General features: G+C 37.7%; 1 protein-coding gene across 1 annotated transcript in view; it reads right to left on the bottom strand.

The window, feature by feature from the left end:
• Positions 1-22,268, bottom strand: part of LOC124789800 (vascular endothelial growth factor A-A-like) — a 75,974-nt gene extending 53,706 nt beyond the window's left edge. Inside the window, exons 1-2 of the mRNA XM_047257278.1 lie at positions 22,149-22,268; positions 16,532-16,562 (exon numbers count right to left, since the gene is read on the bottom strand). Of these exons, the coding sequence (XP_047113234.1) occupies positions 16,532-16,562; positions 22,149-22,217 (100 nt within the window). The 5' untranslated portion in view covers positions 22,218-22,268. The remainder of the gene's footprint in view (positions 1-16,531; positions 16,563-22,148) is intronic.
• Between the last annotated feature and the right edge of the window lie 325 nt (positions 22,269-22,593).

The raw sequence follows: 22,593 nt of genomic DNA, 5'->3' as shown, positions 1-22,593 counted from the left end.
AGATGTGAAGCAGAGAACTTAAGTATTGAAAAGTGTTTTGAAGCAGGTGCCGTCCAGCTATATGGCCTGATGAAAAAAGTCATAGTCATAACAGTGTATAGATCACCATGTGGAAACATAGAAGTCTTTTTTGATAAATTAGAATTGTTGCTAAATACTATTTACAAAAAAGAAACTGTGATTATTCTTTGTGGTGATTTCAATATTAATCTTCTAGTTGAAAGTCAACAAAAAAGGCAATTTTTGGACATATTAAAGAGTTTCAACATGTCACCACACATAAACAATTCAACTAGAATAACAAACACCTCCAATAGCCTCATAGATAACATTTTCTCAAATATGTCAGAAACTGACATAGAGGTAACAAACATAGATTTAGGATTGTCTGACCACAATGCTCTCACCATTGAAATCCCTTTAAGGTCGATGGAAGATAAAGGTGTAAATAATATTTACAAAAGAAACTTCTCTGTGGACAGCTGTAATCAGTTCATAAGTATCTTAGAAAATGAAAATTGGTTAGATGTTATGAAACAGTCAAGTACTGATGAGGCATATAGTGTATTTGCATCGATTTATATGATGAACTTTGAGATGTGTTTTCCAAAGAAACTGATCAGAATCAAGTCTACTGGATACGTAAAATCAAGTTCTTGGATGACTCTTGGAATTAAGAAATCATGTGAAAACATGAAAAAACTGAATTCAGAGTTGGGGAGTGTACAAATATTGATTTTATAGAATATGTAAAGAGGTATAGGAAAATATACCGCAGAGTAATTGCAAATGCAAAGTTATTAAGTAATAATATGGAAATAAAACAGTCCAGAAATAAAACTAAAATAGCATGGGAAATTGTGAGAAAAGAAACCGGGGTACCTACCAAAGACAAGGAAATTATTCTAAAAGATGAGGAGAATAAAATGGTAGATAAATATGCCATGCCTAATTATGTTGTTGTTGTTGTTGTTGTGGTTTTCAGTCCTGAGACTGGTTTGATGCAGCTCTCCATGCTACTCTATCCTGTGCAAGCTTTTTCATCTCCCAGTACCTACTGCAACCTACATCCTTCTGAATCTGCTTAGTGTATTCATCTCTTGGTCTCCCTCTGCGATTTTTACCCTCCACGCTGCCCTCCAATACTAACTTGGTGATCCCTTGATGCCTCAGAACATGTCCTACCAACCGATCCCTTCTTCTGGTCAAGTTGTGCCACAAACTTCTCTTCTCCCCAATCCTATTCAATACTTCCTCATTAGTTATGTGATCTACCCATCTAATCTTCAGCATTCTTCTGTAGCACCACATTTCGAAAGCTTCTATTCTCTTCTTGTCCAAACTATTTATCGTCCATGTTTCACTTCCATACATGGCTACACTCCATACGAATACTTTCAGAAATGACTTCCTGACACTTAAATCAATACTGGATGTTAACAAATTTCTCTTCTTCAGAAACGCTTTCCTTGCCATTGCCAGCCTACATTTTATATCCTCTCTACTTCGACCATCATCAGTTATTTTGCTCCCCAAATAGCAAAACTCCTTTAATACTTTAAGTGCCTCATTTCCTAATCTAATTCCCTCAGCATCACCCGACTTAATTAGACTACATTCCATTATCCTTGTTTTGCTTTTGTTGATGTTCATCTTATATCCTCCTTTCAAGACACTGTCCATTCCATTCAACTGCTCTTCCAAGTCCTTTGCTGTCTCTGACAGAATTACAATGTCATCGGCGAACCTCAAAGTTTTTATTTCTTCTCCATGAATTTTAATACCTACTCCGAATTTTTCTTTTGTTTCCTTTACAGCTTGCTCAATATACAGATTGAACAACATCGGGGAGAGGCTACAACCCTGTCTTACTCCCTTCCCGACCACTGCTTCCCTTTCATGTCCCTCGACTCTTATAACTGCCATCTGGTTTCTGTACAAATTGTAAATAGCCTTTCGCTCCCTGTATTTTACCCCTGCCACCTTTAGAATTTGAAAGAGAGTATTCCAGTCAACATTGTCAAAAGCTTTCTCTAAGTCTACAAATGCTAGAAACGTAGGTTTGCCTTTCCTTAATCTTTCTTCTAAGATAAGTCGTAAGGTCAGTATTGCCTCACGTGTTCCAGTGTTTCTACGGAATCCAAACTGATCTTCCCCGAGGTTGGCTTCTACTACTATTTCCATTCGTCTGTAAAGAATTCGTGTTAGTATTTTGCAGCTGTGACTTATTAAGCTGATAGTTCGGTAATTTTCACATCTGTCAACACCTGCTTTCTTTGGGATTGGAATTATTATATTCTTCTTAAAGTCTGAGGGTATTTCGCCTGTTTCATACATCTTGCTCACCAGATGGTAGAGTTTTGTCAGCACTGGCTCTCCCACAGCCGTCAGTAGTTCCAATGGAATATTGTCTACTCCGGGGGCCTTGTTTCGACTCAGGTCTTTCAGTGCTCTGTCAAACTCTTCACGCAGTATCATATCTCCCATTTCATCTTCATCTACATCCTCTTCCATTTCCATAATATTGTCCTCAAGTACATCGCCCTTGTATAGACCCTCTATATACTCCTTCCACCTTTCTGCTTTCCCTTCTTTGCTTAGAACTGGGTTTCCATCTGAGCTCTTGATATTCATACAAGTCGTTCTCTTATCTCCAAAGGTCTCTTTAATTTTCCTGTAGGCGGTATCTATCTTACCCCTAGTGAGATAGGCCTCTACATCCTTACATTTGTCCTCTAGCCATCCCTGCTTAGTCATTTTGCACTTCCTGTCGATCTCATTTTTGAGACGTTTGTATTCCTTTTTGCCTGTTTCAGTTACTGCATTTTTATATTTTCTCCTTTCATCAATTAAATTCAGTATTTCTTCTGTTACCCAAGGATTTCTACTAGCCCTCGTCTTGTTACCTACTTGATCCTCTGCTGCCTTCACTACTTCATCCCTCAAAGCTACCCATTCTTCTTCTACTGTATTTATTTCCCCCATTCCTGTCAATTGCTCCCTTATGCTCTCCCTGAATCTCTGTACAACCTCTGGTTCTTTTAGTTTATCCAGGTCCCATCTCCTTAAATTCCCACCTTTTTGCAGTTTCTTCAGTTTTAATCTACAGGTCATAACCAATAGATTGTGGTCAGAGTCCACATCTGCCCCTGGAAACGTCTTACAATTTAAAACCTGGTTCCTAAATCTCTGTCTTACCATTATATAATCTATCTGATACCTTTTAGTATCTCCAGGGTTCTTCCATGTATACAACCTTCTTTCATGATTCTTAAACCAAGTGTTAGTTATGATTATGTTGTGCTCTGTGCAAAATTCTACAAGGCGGCTTCCTCTTTCATTTCTGTCCCCCAGTCCATATTCACCTACTATGTTTCCTTCTCTCCCTTTTCCTACACTCGAATTCCAGTCACCCATGACTATTAAATTTTCGTCTCCCTTCACAATCTGAATAATTTCTTTTATTTCATCATACATTTCTTCAATTTCTTCGTCATCTGCAGAGCTAGTTGGCATATAAACTTGTACTACTGTAGTAGGTGTGGGCTTCGTATCTATCTTGGCCACAATAATGCGCTCACTATGCTGTTTGTAGTAGCTTATCCGCATTCCTATTTTCCTATTCATTATTAAACCTACTCCTGCATTACCCCTATTTGATTTTGTGTTTATAACCCTGTAGTCACCTGACCAGAAGTCTTGTTCCTCCAGCCACCGAACTTCACTAATTCCCACTATATCTAACTTCAACCTATCCATTTCCCTTTTTAAATTTTCTAACCTACCTGCCCGATTAAGGGATCTGACATTCCACGCTCCGATCCGTAGAACGCCAGTTTTCTTTCTCCTGATAACGACATCCTCTTGAGTAGTCCCCGCCCGGAGATCCGAATGGGGGACTATTTTACCTCCGGAATATTTTACCCAAGAGGACGCCATCATCATGTAATCATACAGTAAAGCTGCATGCCCTCGGGAAAAATTACGGCTGTAGTTTCCCCTTGCTTTCAGCCGTTCGCAGTACCAGCACAGCAAGGCCGTTTTGGTTATTGTTACAAGGCCAGATCAGTCAATCATCCAGACTGTTGCCCTTGCAACTACTGAAAAGGCTGCTGCCCCTCTTCAGGAACCACACGTTTGTCTGGCCTCTCAACAGATACCCCTCCATTGTGGTTGCACCTACGGTACGGCTATCTGTATCACTGAGGCACGCAAGCCTCCCCACCAACGGCAAGGTCCATGGTTCATGGGGGGGGATGCCTAATTATATAAATAATTATTTTTAAATGTGCCCCAGACATTAAGCAGGAATCTTGGGGAGCAGATTAAGATTGAAGCACCCAAGGCAGCCAGCAGTATGATGGCAGTTCCAACAAACGAAAAGGAAGTTTTAAAAGTCTGAAGTCCAAGATGTCAGCTGGAGTAGATGAGGTGCCAATAATATTAGTAAAGAAAACAGCTAATCAGACAGCGAAACCATTGGCGCACTTAGCAAACTTGTCAATGGCTGAGGGCATGTTTCCACAAAAACTGAAAATTTCTAAAGTCATTCCCCTGTTAAAAAAGGGTGATAAACTTAAAACAGAAAACTACAGACCTGTCTCACTCCTCTCAACTTTCTCTAAAGTTTTAGAGATACTAATGAAATATAGAGTCGCACATTATCTTAATATGCACAACCTGATAAACGGTAATCAGCATGGATTTCAAGCTGGGAGAAGTACCAAAACAGCTGTACTAGAATACACAAAAGAAATAATCACTAAATTGGAAGAGGGAAATAGTGTAGTTGGGATAAATCTAGATTTGTCAAAAGCCTTTGACACTGTTGACCACAGCATACTTTTGAAAAAGCTTGAAGCTATAGGTATCAGAGGACCGGTAAAAAAGTGGTTTGAGTCTTATCTGGAAAAGAGGATGCAGGTGGTTGAATTTACAGCACCAAATATTAATCAAAAAATTAAACTAAGATCAGATCCAAAGGAGGTCACAGTAAGAGTACCCCAAGGAAGTGTATTAGGCCCCTTGTTGTTCCTCATTTACATTAATGATATTCAGGTGTCAGAGAGAAAAGCTAGAATCATGTTATTTGCTGATGATACTAGTTTAATAGTTAGTGATACGAAGCAGTCATTGCACAGTACTGTGAACCATGTCCTACAAGATATAAAAAAATGGTTTAGTGCTAACAAGCTAACACTGAATGCAAAAAAAACTAATTATGTGCAATATGGAAAAAGTGAACAGGACGACCTGAATCCCACCATGGAGGGCAAACAACTTGAAAGAGTACAGCGTGCAAAATTCCTGGGTATGCACATTGATGAGAAGATAAATTGGAAGGACCATGTGGTGAACTTAGCACTAAAACTAAATTCAGCATGTTTTGTGCTTAGAATAATTTCAAGAGTTTGTAGTAATGACTGTACCAGATTAGTATATTTTGGCTATTTTCAGTCCATTGCATCCTATGGGATAGTATTCTGGGGAAAAACAATTTGTCATCTAAATGAGATTTTCAAATTACAAAAACATGCTATTCGGATAATGACCCACAGCCCACCTCAAACACATTGTAGGCCCCTTTTTAAAGCATTGAAAATTTTAACAATTCCATCATTATACATTCTGAAATGTCTGTTGGTGATCAAAAGAAATCAGGACAAAATGAAAGCCAATACAGACTTCCATAATTACGATACACGGCAATGTAAAGATCTCCACATACAAGCTGTAACAAGGACCCGAAGCCAGAAACATGTATGTAATCAAGGCATCAAACTTTTTAATGCACTACCAAAACATATCAAAGAGCTGGAAAATGAGGATAAATTTAAAACTGTTCTAAAGAACCACATGCTTGACAAATGCTATTACAGCATAAGCGAATATCTCTGCGCAACTGTATAAAATATATGTTTAAGTTAATGTGACAAATGAAATTACATCAGTGCATAATAAATTATGTTATAAAAACACTTATTAGTTGTATATTGTATTAAACATAAGATAAATTAATATGAATTCAGCACAGATACAAATTTTGTAAAGATATTATATAGTTGTTAAAATGTACCCTGACAAATCCTATATCACAAATGTGATCATTGGGATGATAATAAATAAATAAATAAATAAATAAACAGTAAGGTCTTTGAATGTTAACAAAGGTCAAGAAGGTGGCATGAATGTTCATTTACAGAAGGTATTCAAAGTGATGACCATTGGTATCAATGCAGTGTTTCAATCTTCTTATCATGGACTGAGAGGTATTTCTTATCACTTTGGCACTTATCAAAGTGCATGCTCAGACAATTCTCTTTCTATATCGTGCAAATAGTGAATATTCACTGAATATGGCATATCCACCTAATGTGCCATTGACGTGTAAACACCATTCGATGGTTTCACAATACAGCACTAATAGGAACGGTAAGACTAGTATCGTCAAATCAAGTGAATGTGAAAGACGTATTCCTTCAAAGAAAGAGTCGATATGCTTCTCATTTAAGGGGAATGCCAATTCAGTGAGAGCTAGAGACTTATATGCTGAAAGATATCCTCAATGTACTCACCCTACATGTCGTACATTTAAATATGTGTATGATAAACTGAAAACAACTGGATCTTTAACACATCAGAAATATATCCTGCAAAGGAAAGTTACTAATGAGGAAACAGAAATTGGTATTCTTGCCACTGTGGTTTTGATTCACCATAAATATCATCCTTACATCAGTCTCCACCAAGAATTCGCATTGAATTCTCCAATGGGCTCAACTTCAGATTCAGAGGGATGACACATTTATTAATGTGATTTTATTTACTGACGAGGCTACATTCATGAACCGTGGAAATGTTAATTTGCATAACACGCATTACTGGGCAACTGAAAATCCATGTTGGCTGCAGCAAGTTGCACACCAATAACTGTGGTCTGTAAATGTATGGTGTGGTATTCTTGACGACAGAATTATAGGTCCATATTTCATTGAAGGAAGTCTTAATGGTATGAAGTACATCACATTCGTGCAAGAAACATTAGGTCTGTTATTGGAAGAAATACCTTTAGGAACAAGGAACATAATGTGGTATCAACATGATAGGTGTACGGCGCGTTTCTTGCTGATGGCTAGAAATGTGTTGCAGAGACAATTCTCAAATCATTGGATTGGACGTGGAGGAGATGTGTCATGGCTGGCTCGTTTGCCAGACTTGATGCCTTTGGATTTTTTCCTGTGGTGATTCATAAAAGACATTGTTTATAAAGACATTCCAACTACACCTGAAGGTATGTGAGAGAGAACTGTCAAAGCATGTGCTTCGGTAAGTGCCGATGTGATAAGGAATACCCCTCAATCCATGATAAGAATATTGCAGCACTGCATTGATACCAATGGTCATCAATTCAAAAACCTTCTGAGAATGGATGTTTATGCCACCTTTGTTGACCTTCAAAGACCTTACTGTTACACATCATTGGATTCGTCTCGATAGCCGCTATCAGAAAATAAGTAACAAACTATAGTATCCCATTTTAAAAAACAAAGTTGCCCTTCATATCTGTGAAGTGACCCCGCCTAACAACAAAAACCCAACATTGAATTATGGTCCCCTTTGTCCCATTCAACTTTTGTCCCACAAACTTTTCAGCTCCTATCGTTCTTTTGGAGTTATTCCTGGTGGCAATAGTTAGTGACTCACCCTTTATATTAGGGCACTTCAAGATAGTGATTTCATTGTGTAATGTGCAGTTAACATGGCTTCTTGGGGAAGTGTTATGGAGACTGGGTAGGTCCACTACTTTTGAGAGGTTTCACAATCTCACACACCACGTGATACTGCAAGCTGAATATTGAAGATGTGTCATTGAAATATAAACTTCAGTTATTTGTTAAAATGTAATATGAGAAAGGTGGAAGGAGTATATAGAGGGTCTATACAAGGGCAATGTACTTGAGGACAATATTATGGAAATGGAAGAGGAGGTAGATCAGGATGAAATGGGAGATACGATACTGTGTGAAGAGTTTGACAGAGCACTGAAAGACCTGAGTCGAAACAAGGCCCCGGGAGTAGACAACATTCCATTAGAACTACTGATAGCCTTGGGAGAGCCAGTCCTGACAAAACTCTACCATCTGGTGAGCAAGATGTATGAGACAGGCGAAATACCGTCAGACTTCAAGAAGAATATAATAATTCCAATCCCAAAGAAAGCAGGTGTTGACAGATGTGAAAATTACTGAACTATCAGTTTAATAAGTCACAGCTGCAAAATACTAAAGCGAATTCTTTACAGATGAATGGAAAAACTAGTAGAAGCCAACCTAGGGGAAGATCAGTTTGGATTCTGTAGAAATATTGGAACACGTGAGGCAATACTGACCCTACGACTTATCTTAGAAGCGAGATTAAGGAAAGGCAAACCTACGTTTCTAGCATTTTTAGACTTTGAGAAAGCTTCTGACAATGTTGACTGGAATACTCTCTTTCAAATTCTGAAGGTGGCACGGGTAAAATACAGGGAGCGAAAGGCTGTTTACAATTTGTACAGGAACCAGATGGCAGTTATAAGAGTCGAAGGACATGAAAGGGAATCAGTGGTTGGGAAGGGAGTGAGAAAGGGTTGTAGCCTCTCCCCAATGTTATTCAATCTGTATATTGAGAAAGCTGTGAAGGAAACAAAAGGAAAAATTGGAGTAGGTATTAAAATCCATGGAGAAGAAATAAAAACTTTGAGGTTCGCCGATGACATTCTAATTCTGTCAGAGACAGCAAAGGACATGGAAGAGCAGTTGAACAGACTGGATAGTGTCTTGAAAGGAGAATATAAGATGAACATCAACAAAAGCAAAACTAGGATAATGGAATGTAGTTGAATTAAGTTGGGTGATGCTGAGGGAATTAGATTAGGAAATGAGACACTTAAAGTGAGTAAAGGAGTATTGCTACTTGGGGAGCAAAATAACTGATGATGGTCAAAGTAAAGAAGATATAAAATGTAAACTGGCAATGGCAAGGAAAGCGTTTTTGAAAAAGAGAAATTTGTTAACATCGAGTATAGATTTAAGTGTCAGGAAGTCGCTTCTGAAAGTATTTGCATGGAGTGTAGCCATTTACGGAAGTGAAACATGGACAATAAATAGTTTAGACAAGAAGAGAATAGATGCTTTTGAAATGTGGTGTTACAGAAGAATGCTGAAGATTAGATGGGTAGATCACAAAACTAATGAGGCGGTATTGAATAGGATTGGGGAAAAGAGAAGTTTGTGGCGCAACTTGACTAGAAGAAGGGATCGGTTGGTAGGACATGTTCTGAGGCATCAAGGGATCACCAATTTAGTACTGGAGAGCAGCGTGGAGGGTAAAAATCGTAGACGGAGACCAAGAGATGAATACACCAAGCAGATTCAGAAGGATGTAGGTTGCAATAGGTACTAGGAGATGAATAAGCTTGCACAGGATAGAGTAGCATGGAGAGCTGCATCAAACCAGTCTCAGGACTGAAGACCACAACAACAACAACAACAACATGAGGTGTGTCACAGATTTAATTCAAACTGACAATTTTCAATGCAAATGTATCCTGTTGCCCTCATGTGCCATTATCAAACACAACAGAATATATTATTGATCTTCTGCCTTGATTACTGGTTTTTAACAGCTGCTGTAGAAGATGGGCATGCAAACAAATGTACAACAGAAGCTATTTATTAAACCTTGGCTTTAGAAGAAATGGCTCATGACAAATTTGGTCAATTTGTATTTTGCCTAACTGGACTAGTGGAGTATGTGGCTTGGGAGACATGGAAAAGAACCAGAGTTTCAGATGATCATTCAACTGCTGGATGCAGGTTAAAACTTGGTATGGATCTCAACTGCACTATGAGAAACAATTCTGAATGAGCTGTGTGTGGCGCATACAGAAATTGTTAAAATGAAGGGCATTGCTTGTTCCTTAATTTACAGATCTGGTATAAAAGCTGCTGAACATTTTTTTCTGTTTAGGTACCAATATGTCTACTATGCAGAAATGTAGAAATTAGCTTCTAATAGATCCAAGCAGAGGGAGAGCTGGGAATCAGTCAAAAGACTGATGATAAAAAAAATATGATGTCTACGGTATATATTGTTATGCAACTCAATTTAGTTGAGAATAAAAAAGCATTGAGCTATAATTACTTCAAGTAGTGCACTGGGTTTACTCTTACACTGTAGCAAGAAATGAAACAATTAAATAAAGAAAAAAAGATGTTGACTTCATCAGTACGTAGACAGCTGAAAGTGTCTATGTAAACTTATATAAATTTGTAGTTTTAAGTATTAGATAAAAGCAGATGATAGTGGCTTTTTTAAAAAAAGCTACTGTATTTACATGATTTATCCACTAGTATATATAAATTAATCTAGAAGTAATTTTCTTTGTATGAGTGTCAGTAGAGCAGCACTAGTAATGATATATTGTTAGTATACTTTACAGAAGTAGCCCACAGTGACTGCTTCATCCTGTTAATATACAACTTACTCTTTTCACATCCATGGAAGCACTCTTTCATGGTGGAACTTACAGAGCATTATTATGAATGAATGACTCTCATTACTGAAGGAAAAGTCATAACAGAGAATATACAGGAATCTACAAGACTTCATCAGGTATTAGAAAATCATTCCAAAGATTCACCAAGGATGTTAGTGCAAGAACTTGACACTATTAAAGATTACCTAGTAGGCTAAATTACATCTGTAAACTGACAAATAGTATTGATATGCTATAATGTGACAATAATACCAGTCAACAGTGAAATTAGTTGGTTATATATTCATACTGTGCTAACACATTAATACAATATTATACTGCATTGTGTTTTTCTATATTACATGTCATTCTTCGTCTGTTATATGATCCAGCAAATTCAAACAAAAATCAATGTGTCACTTCTATCCATTTCAGAAATTGTTAGGAAATTCATTATTTTGAGATTTGTTTTGTCAAGAGAATGCCAAGAATACCAAATTTCAGGCATTAACTCTCACCAGATGCAACACACTGGCCAATGGCATTCCTTAATGACCATAAGCAGCAGTGTTTGCATAGAATTGTTGGTGCTAACAGACAAGCAACTCTGTGTCAAATAACGACACAAAGCCAAGTGGGATGCATGATGAATGTATACATTAGGGTACTGTGGCAAAATTTGGTATTAATGGGCTACGGCAGAAGGCAACTAAAGCAAGTGCCTTTACTAACAGCGTGACATTACTGTTGCAACTCTCCTGGACTCATGAGTGTATTGGTTGTACCCTAGTTGACTGGAAAACCACGGCCTGGTCAAGTCCTGATTTCAGTTGGCAAGAGTGGATGGTCAGATCTGAGTGTGGTGCAGACACCCCAAAGCCATGTACCCATGTTGTCACCAATATGCTGTGCAATCTGGGGGTGGCTCAATAATGGTTTGGGCTGTATTTACATGGAATGGACTGGTTCCTCTGTTACAACTGAACCAATCATTGACTGAAAATGTTTATGTTCAGCTACTTGGAGGCCATCTGCAGCCATTCATAGGCTTCTTGTTCCCAAACAATGTTGGAATTTTTATGGATGACAATGTGCCATGTCATCAGACCACAACTGGTTTGAAGAATATTCTGGACATTCAAGCTAATGATATGGCTACCCAGATTGCCACAAATCTTGCAGCAGCAACACTTTTGCAATTACAGATGGCTACAGAGGTAGCATGGCTCAATATTTTTGCAGGAGATTTCCAACAACTTGTTGAGACCATGCTGCTGCACTACGTCACACGAAAGGAGGTCCAACATAATATTAAGAGGTATCCCATGACTTATCACCTCAGTATATTATTATTTTTTCTTTTTTACTCCTTGTTGTATTTTTTGGCTCCATTGTTTCATTTTACAAACTATGCCTTCTCTCTCTCTCTCTCTTTTCCCATTGATGCTCACATTATGGTGTCACCTCTACTCTTGCCTTATGTCTCACAGCTACTTCTTAATCTCTTTTCAGTTTCTGGTTTTTCTTATTTTCAGACCTCATCTTTATTATCATTTGGTTATTAATATCTCTCTCATATTATTCTGCTATGCCCATCTTGACCTGTGGTTTTGTGCAGCCTTGTTGCTAAAGTGTCTTATCTCCTTGTCCCTTGTATGTATGTATGTATATATCGATCAGTATGTATCTATTACACCGAGGACCTACAAACGACTTCGTTCCACTATAGCTCTCAGTGGTTCACAACCCCACAACAGGCCATAGCAGTCCACCCACCCCACCACTGCGCCACTCCAAACCCAGGGGTTACTGTGTGGTTCGGCCCCCAGTGCCCTCTCCCCGGGAATGTCCCATGCCAGACAAGTGTAGCCCCAAATGTTTGCGTGGTAGAGTAATTATGGTATACACATATGTGGAAATGGTGTTTCTGCAGAAATCGGCAACACAGTGTAACTGAGGTGGAATAAGGCAAACCAGCCAGCATTCTCCGAGGTAGATGGAAAACTGCCTTAAGGGGAGCTGGAGGTGCCTATGCTGCCCATGTTAAAATCACTAAGTTTGAGGAACATTAATGAATGAACTACCAAATAGAAAAATTTGTTTTTCTTTTTTTTTTTTTTTTTTTTTTTTACATGTAGAGTGGTTTAGTATTGCAGTTATGACAGAGGGATTTTGAAGTATCTTTTCTAGTTTCCTTACAATTATTTTTTTTATTAATGACCCAAATTTTTTTACAAATAATTGCTTTATAATTAAACTGAAATGAAACTACTGGACATATTGCCAAATGGCTGTGTTACAATGTAAGTTTGACCACTAGGAGTGCTGTATGAAAATTTCCTCTCTCTAGCTTGGGTGGATTTTGAGAAAATGTTCCTTATATTCGAAAAATTCTAATTTACGGGAAATGGCTATCAAAGTTTTTCAATACATTCCTGCACTATAGGACGGATTATCAAGGTCTTCTTCTTCATCCTCAAAAAGCTTCCTCTTCTGTCTTCTTTTCTTTTCTGGCCTGTTGTTCCATCATACTTCATATGCCTTTCTCTTCTTTCTGCTCCTCTTATCCTTTCTCTGTCAATATTTCTTAGTGCTCGTACAGTGTTCACCCCAGCTGTAAATCCTAATGCCTTCAGAACTTCACACTTCACACTGTTCCCTTGGTTGTAGGTTGCTATTGCATCATAAATGCCAAAGTGCAGTGTTTTTATGCTTACAAACACCCTTTTAGGAATCACTTTCCAAATCAAATTGTTTACGCTCTCATTAGGATTCTGTGTCTTTCCGTGTAGACATTTGTGTAACAATTCTGGCTGTGCTAAGTCATGAAAAATTGGTTTTATTGCATTTATCACAGCTGCTGGCAAACCATGTTTGTGATCATAGTCCTTTTTTGCATTATATTTGCACCAGGAATCTTTTGGGCACAGGCTGTGTTGAGGGTATTCATTGGAAAAGGCAGTATGAAGGAACAATGCCCACACTGCTTTTCGCATGTCACTAACATTACTAGTATTTTGCCTTATAGCATACCCATAGTATCTCTGTAGACGTTCAATCACCTCATCAGTAAGCCTGCCTCTCCCTCCTATTGTCTTTCCATCACTGAGCTTACTTGAACCCAAAGTTTGTTTGAGCCTTTGAAGCCGTGCACCCATACACTTTTGCACATTCCAACTTTTCCATATGGTTTCAGTTCCTCTATAGTCTTGAAACCTTTGGAGTCACCATCCCCAAGGTAGTATTTGTACCTAACGTTGTATCTGGGAACTGAAAGTTCAAAAATTTGTTTCACTCCATCCACTTCCATTGCTCCAATTGATCCACTAAAATTTGCCTCACAGCTTCCACTGTGCTCTCCTTTGATTTTATTTTTGCTCCTACAATGTTTTGATAATATTGCAACATCTGTCACTTTTGCACTATCACCACAAGTAGCAGTTACAACCCCATTCAGGGATTTATGACCCCTCTTTTGCCAGGAACCATCTAATGCCACTACCAAATCCCTAGAACCACCGTTCATTTCTACAGATTCCTTTACTGCTTCCTTCATGGTTTTCAAAGCCATGTCTTCAACAGAGGATCCTACCAGTTCACAGTAGTACCCAAATTTGCTTGGAGGTGATGGCAAGTTCATAATACCACAAAACAGTTTACCAGCAGCAGACCCTTTTCCAATGGATCAAAGACCATACACAAGTCGAACATTCACATCAAACACTCTAGATCGTCCATTTTCACCAAAGAGACTGGCATGTGAATTGTAGAAAGTCACTTGATACTTGCAACATGCACAGATTATCTTCATCTCACAAGCTAAACCAAAGTGCTTTGTTATCTCTAGTCCCACTCCTACACTTGAACATATTTTGCACAGAACACTTTCTTTCAGCACAGAAGATAATAATCCAATATTCAGTACTTCGTTAATATCATCACTGTCACTAACATATTCACGAAATCTGTCACTTCCACCAGTCAGCTTCACGCTAGAAGATGTCACAGGGCTATGGCCGGCCATGTGTTGCTTAGCAGAAGAATGCACTGTTTCAGTAATTGTAGTATCGCAACTTGGTATTAGTGTTAATTTTCTTTTCCCTACGTTCTTCCTCTTCTTATATACAAGGTTACTAAAACGTGGCATCGTAACCAGAACAATGCTTTACACAAGAAGTATAATACTACCAACAACAGGCGCAACTCTGAACTAATTCGAAACGGTAAACAGCAAAGAGACGATGTTCCACGCTCTTAGCGCTTCATTTGTCACAGAAAACAATGTAGCCAACCCTTGCACACTCGCTGTATGCATAACATAAGGCGCTGTATGCGTAACAGGCCGAGAAAATCCCAAGCAGTTTGCCAGGAAGTCACGAGAGGGTGTTAGATGCATTCAGCGGCCGCCCATTTCCTCTGCAGGCGTGGGGGAAAATGGTAATAACTTTACTTGTAGGGCGAGTAGAACAATAATTCAAAGTTTACATTAAAGAGGAATGTTCCAATTAATTTTCGGTAGGGGGGGAAAAAAAAAAACGTAATTTTTTTTGGATTTGACCACCTCCGGCTCCCCTTAAAAACCATCCACAAGCTGGCCGGCACACCGGATCTTGACACTAATCCACCGGGAAGCAGAGCATTAGAGCACTTAGCTAGAGTGGGCTCCTTGCCCCTTTGTCTTTTGCATTCCATAAACTAAAAATACTGACTTTCCCATCCATGTGGATACCAAAAACAATAATTTCATTAGTCAAAGGCACCACATTACTAGAAAAAATGCAGATATTCATTCCACAAGAAATAAGGTCAGCTGAGAAGTATAAGCAAAATAGGTTCACGATATGCAGGTGTACAGCTGGTAAAGAATCTTCCCAGTTGTCTACAGGACAGTATGAAAAAAAAAAAAAGAAATGCAGGAAACTTGTAAAAGATTACTTAATGGAAGAAGAATTTTATAAGGTAGAGGAGTATACAAGCAAAGAATGAGGAATGCTGTTATCACTTGTATGTATGTATAGTAATCCATTGAAAATATTGTAGTATGGAGTATGTAAATAACTTACAGTATGTTGCTTTCTATTGTAATAGGTAGGTTACGTATTTTAAGATATTAGGTTAAGTTGACCTGTCCTTTATTGCAAGTACACATTCCATACATATGTTCATAGGAATGGTGGTAACAGAATAATATCATCTACAGTTTATCCATGAATAGAGTTGAGATTTATTTCAGGTGTGAAGAAAAAGACACGTGATATCTGAACTGTACTGTCCTATGCCTACATACAAATTTTACCTAGGAATTAGTTACTAAAGGATAAAACGTAATGATTGTACAGCATCAATCACCAGAAGTCCCCACCTGGGGATGTTCAGCTGCTGAGCTGGAAGTCTGTTCAGTTGACACGACTCCAGGTGACTTTCACACTGATGATAATGAAACGATGATGAGGACAACACAGCACCTAGTCCCAAGTGGAAAAAATCTCCAACCCAGCTGGGAATCGAACACGGGCCAATTGTGTGGGAGCCAGACAAGCTGACCACACAGTTAAGGGGGTGGACATAAGTTGCTGACAATGTCTTTATGTTATTAAAAATAGAAAATGAGCTACAGCTGCAAATAAAGTATGTGTACTTGTATTTAACTTAGTACATCTAATGATGTGCTTAGGAACTGCATCTTAAAGGTATCTTTACAACAGATTTTACTTTATCTCACAGCAGTTACAATGTCAATGTTAGCAACCATTACAGAAAGAATTATCTTAATAGGATGAAAGAATGTCACAATGTTTTCTGAAAGCAGGAAAATACCACAATCAGCCTAGAACAGTTGAGAATATTGAAAACATATTCGGTGTTGTGTTAAATGATATCTACACTAAGAGAAGTAACAGATTAACACATTCCAACAACAGCAGATCAATTACTTTTATTTCTATTGCTTCTAGGCCAATTAGGAAATTATTATGACAACATAATGCAGGTCATAGAAGAGCTAGAGCTTACCTGTATCTGTAAATTCAGGTGTTTCAGCATACTGCAACAGACAAAAAATTAATGTGGCTTTCTGTTGCTGTGTTTAAAGTTATACGTTTTGTTTGTTAATCTCGGGCAATGTACCATAATGAAATGTAATGTATATCAGTTGACAACTAGGCAAAAGATTTTGAGCCCTGTGAATTATATTGAAAATAGTTTTGTCTTGCTCTGTTATTTACTGTATTGATTGCTGCTGTGCCTGCAGTATTCATTCAGGCATCACTCAGTTGTATGTGTTGCCACCTAGATGGTGCTTCTAAACTGGGATCTGTTTATGCTTTCTGTCACAAGACCTCTTTAGATTTCATGCCACCTGCTGCAAGTTATGTCAGCCACTGCAGCTGGTGCTGATAGCTGGAACTGCTTTCCTCTTCTGCAAAGTAGAATGTATATGGACATCATTTTGTTTGTCATGGATCATCAGGGATATGCATCAAATTTGGCCAGTTGTGGTTCAGCAGTTTGCACAGTCCCTGTCACAGGTAATTGCCAGTACCAGCTCTACAGTTATTGCCTGCTGACACAGATCATCAGTTGCTGCCATTATAGCCAGCTGCTATGAAAGACTGATCATCTTGCTATGAAAGACTGATCATCTCACAGCAACCTCTGAGTATTTAAGTGATATTCTCATTCAGAGCCAGACTTATAAACTACTAGAACTGAACTTCTATAGATTAGATAGTGCTCTTTCAGTGTGTGACATTGGCTTAGCACACTGACTACAGAGCCAAGTAGCATTCATCACGCAAAGCTGAGTTTTTCATTCAGTATAAACTATTTTAATAAATGCTATTTAGTGTTTATCACTGCATTACCCATATTATGTATGTTTTAGATGTAACACTGGAAACAAGTTGGAATATCAGCAATATGAGGAAAAGATAGGTTGCTACTCACTGTAAAGATGACACACTGAGTTGCAGACAGGCACAATGAAAATACAATTACACATTTAGCTTTCACCCAAAGCTTTCATCAGAAAAGGAAACACACACAAGACATTCATTCACACAAGCAAGATATCTCATGCACACATGAGTGCTGTCTCCATCAGCTTGTACCAGAATGCCATTCCATTCTGAGCTGCTGCAGATGACAGTAATATATGCATAAGGTATGTTTCCTTATGTGAATGAATGTGTATGTGTTTTCTTTTCTGATGAAAGCTTTGGCCAAAACCTAAATATCTAACTCTCTTTTTGTTGTGCATGTTAGCAACTCAATGCATCATCTTTACAGTGAGTAGCAATATCTCTTTTCCATATATTTTAGGTACATCACTCTGTAAGCACACCAGTTGCCAGCATATTAGCCAGATTACTTGCACAACAACTAGTTTTCTGTAATAGAAATTTCACTTCCTGCTACCATGGATGTTGGGCATCTGACTTGTTTTGATGAATAAAGCAGTTGTAAGCTCCTATGAATGATTTATACACTCCAGGATGCCTCAATAAATGTTATATTAGTACTTAAAATCTTCAGAAAATTGTGATTTTTAAGGACTGAGATAAAAAAGATAAAAAGCCACATCATGCCCATTTAACTTTTACTCAAATGTAACAGAATGATTTAGTGCCACATTTGTGCTAGAAGACAGCACTGAAATTTTAAATTCCCAAAAGTATACATAAGAGCCAGTTTAAAGATAAACACTGTGATTAGAAAGTGATAAAAAATTGAAAAATCAATCTTTTGAAAAGCACTAAAAGTAACAACCAGTTTTCCATAAACACATGATTATTTAATAAGAAAATGTTTAAATCCATACTAGATACCTTTTTGTATACCTGTAAGGCAAGCTTCAGAATCTTAGTGGTTACCACTCTTATTTCCTTCTCATTTGTTATTGTGCTGTCAGTTTGGAATTTATTGTAGGAAATATGGTACTCAGAATAGTAGTTACATATCATAACAACTAACAGGTCGTACGTTTCCATACACATATATTTTATTGTCCTACAAGATACAAAGCATGTTGTCAAGAACATTGATCAGAGTGAACTAAATGCAGGTCCAGAGAGGTTACTTGAGCTACCTCAGGGCAGTGAAACTGTTCCAGGTGACTCCAGGGAGTTACGTCCCCATAGCATATTTTGCATTTATATAAGTTTTTCTTGAAGCTAACAGATAAATGAAACATACACACACATTGCAGCTTTATGGATGTGTGTGAGTGTGCTGGGTGGAGGGGGTAAGGGGAACAACTAAAGGAGGTGAAGGGAGGAGTGTGGAAAAGTTCATGATGGATAGGGAAAGGCAGGCATCAGTGGCTCAGGATAAGAATTTGCCACTGGTGAGTCCGACTTGGCACATGCAAGGGAAGCTGCTTGTGGTACACAGTAAAGTGACCTAAGGGAAACCTCTCTCAAATAAATACATTCTTGTTTAAAATGAACTACTATTATTTCAGTTCACCTGCACTAAAACATATTGCTAAAACACAGGGAGAATAGTATGGATATTTAATGTGTAGCTGAATGTAAGATGTTAAACCATAATTTTACTCTACATTTCCTGAGGAAGAAAGATGGTCACTGTAATGAGGCACTGATCCCTCACTACCAGGACAAAAGAGGAGTCATAACAATGAAACAAGAAATTTACTCTAAGCTTGAGATGCAAAAAAATTAATGTTCACCACACCCAATTGTAAAATACGTCCCCCCTTAGATCGCAACTGGCCTCACTCATGGAATTTGTATGATATAAGAATAAAACTCAATAGTGTCAATCTAAAAGTAAAAGATTATTTTTAAAGTAAGCATCATACACAAAATTTCTGGGACCAATTGTACCTTACACATAAAAAGGTCTGAACATATCATAATACTTTCACAAGTAAAGCACTACAGCATGCCTTGCACACTGAGTAACTAATCAATTCAGCATAGCAGCTCATGCACTAGAATAATATTCACTGCTTACGTCCATTCCATAATTAGTTTAAGATTAAAAGAAGGATAAGAATCATAGAAATTGATTTTTTTCTTTTGAAAAATTAAAACCAGATTTTAGTGCTTATTCCTCCAGCTTCCTGAAAGAAATCTGCAGCCAGTGTGCACCTTCTACAAGATTAGAAAATGAACTAAAAACTGAAAAGTTGTACATAAATAAAGAGTACTTTCCAAGAGTCCTTCTTGTGCAAATCTCTCTATCTACAGCTATTAAATGCAGGAAAGCTTTCGAAATGCTAGCTTGAGGTATGTTGTTTTCTGGCCCGATAAAACACTGTTGATTTGTTATCTAAAATAATGCACGCAGAAGAAGGACCATAAAAGTAGAGAAAGGTGTTTTCAGAAGCCCCGTGAGTGGAGTTATCAAAGCATATTACACCTTCAAGTAGTATCATAAGCTCTTTCAAAGGCATAAAAAAAGATGTGACAAGCCACTGCGTGGGCACCGAGCTGAGAGGGATGCCAGGAGTGACACAACTGTAAGATTTCTATACAAGATGTATCATAATTAGTAGCTGCCACTTGTCGCACCAAGCTGAGAGGCATATGCAAGTTCAAGGTTTGGATACAGTGCATATCAAGTCACTTACGTGGAAAAACATTCTCAAACCAGCTCTTCCTCCACAAGCCCTTGGTTGATCGCATCATACATGACATGCTGAACTCAGTTTTCAAATGCTCCTTTACAAAGGAAAATCCAGGAATATTCCCCCAGTTTAATTCTCATATCATTGTATAGATGGGTGAAATAGATATTAATCTCAGTGGCATTGAAAAACAGCTGAAATCATTAAAACTGAACAATGCTTCAGGCCCAAAAGGAATCTCTATCAGTTTCTATGTGGAATATGCAGCTGAGTTACCTCCTCTTTTAACCATAACATATCATACATTCCTCGAACAAAAAGCCATACCCAGTGGCTGGAAGAAAACACAGGACACACTTCTCTACAAGAAGGACAGCAGAAGTGATCCACAAAACACCTGCCCAATGTTCTTGACATCTATTTATTGTAAAATTATAGTACATATTCTGAGCTCCAACATAATGATAATCTCAAACAGAATGACCTCCCTCATGGGAACCAGCATGAGTTGTGAAACACTGATCATGTGGCACCCAACTCATGCTTTTTTTTCACGTGACGTCCTGAAAGCCGGGGACCAAGGCAGTCAGGTAGATGCAGTACTTCTTGACTTCAAAAAAGCGTTTGACTCTGTAGCACACTACACTTGTTATTGAAAGTACAGTCATATGGAATATCAAGCAAAGTTTGTGACTATATTGAGGATTTTTTGGTAGGGAGGATACAGCATGTTATCGTGTTGTCTTGGATGGAGAGTCATTGACAGATGCAGAAGTAACTTTTGATGTGCTCCGTAGAAGAGTGTTGGGACCCATTCTGTATGGTTGCTGCTATTGGCCTTGAAGGCAATATTAATAGTAGCCTCAGACTTTTCATAAGTGATGCCATTGTCTACAACGAAACATTTTCTGAAAAACCCTGTACAAACATTCAGACAGGTTTTGATAAGATTTCAAAGTGTTACAAGAATTGGTAACTTGCTTTAAATGTTCATAAATGCAAAATTTTGTACTTCACAAATTGAAAAAACATAGTACCTAATGGCTACACGATCAATGAGTCACTGAAAGTTTATTCAGTAGGTTTCAAGAACCAACTTTAAGTAATGACTCTAGGAATATACTATAGCACTCCTACAAATAACTCCTGCAGGTATTGGGAAGATAAGATTAGTCTAATTACAGAGAACAATATGGTACTTAAGCAATTATTTATCCCATGTTCCATAAGTCAATGGAGCAGGAAAATGTCTTAATGGCAGGTATGATCAGAAGTATCCTCTGCCATACACTTCACAGTGATTTGCAGATTTTGAACATAGATGTAGACATGATCTGCATATGAATACTTCTAGTAAAATGCTACTTACACAGCTCTTTGACAGAAATATCCAATCTGGACAAAGGACTATCCAGCTATGGTCATTTTTAATACCCATTTAGTATTCATATTATATTCCGGGGGATAGAGCTGTAAGTTAGGGTAAATTTAGTTGCAGTTGAAACAGCTACTACGAATGTGTTATCTTGCTGGTTGGACACAATCTTGAGCATACACATATCTCATTCAATATTCTCCATCACATCAGAAATATCCTCATAAGTAAAATGAACACACATTATCAACACAGGAAATTAAAATGGAATGTTGAAGCTGTGTTATGCTTATCAGGGCATTACTTAGAAATTACAGAAAATAAATGGATAAATCTAGACAGATACAAGGTAATATCAACTCTAAAGGTACCATCAATTGTAGAGCTACTATGTAATGCCCACAAACACAAAAAATAAACTCCATGCAATTGTATTCTAATATTATTATCTGCAGTTTTTTTCTTGAATAATTTTTTGACAATGTGGGAAGTTGACTGTTCTCATAGTTTGTCAGACATTAGAATTGTAGAGGCTCTCCACACAGACATTTTATACACACACCATTTAACAGCAGTTGTTCACTTGCAGTATTATTGCCAAGAGGTTTACACATATTAGAAAACTACTTAAAATGACAGTAATATGCAAGGTGATTTTATACCTGTGGACAATGTTGTGCATAGCACAAAGACCAAAAACAGACAACAAAAATGACGATAGTACTCTGCATGGCTTCAGTAAATATGTGTTGGCCACTCTGATTGAAGTTCTTGCTTTTACTTCACAAAAAAAGGAAACAGGAAACCACTAACTTGATATAAATATCAGAAATGACCACAAGGATGCAGGATGGATACGGTCTGCTGATAACTTAAACCAATAAGAAGGATTACCACAGATTGTGTAATTTAAAAATTGTGAAATATCTTTCATCATTTCGACAGACCTAAAAAAATTAAAAAAATATATTTTCTAAAATAAACTAAAGTTACATAATACTGACTTTAATTTAAGAAGGTACAAGCGAACTTTATGTTTGATCATACTATTGTAATTTACATTCCCCACTTTATTTCATGATTTAGCAATCAAATGCTTCTGCAATG

Source organism: Schistocerca piceifrons, chromosome 3, assembly GCF_021461385.2.
Source record: "Schistocerca piceifrons isolate TAMUIC-IGC-003096 chromosome 3, iqSchPice1.1, whole genome shotgun sequence".
NCBI classification, from domain to species: Eukaryota; Metazoa; Arthropoda; class Insecta; order Orthoptera; family Acrididae; genus Schistocerca; species Schistocerca piceifrons.
The sequence above is the reverse complement of the archived record's forward strand: the minus strand, read 5'-3'. Positions and strand labels throughout refer to the sequence as shown.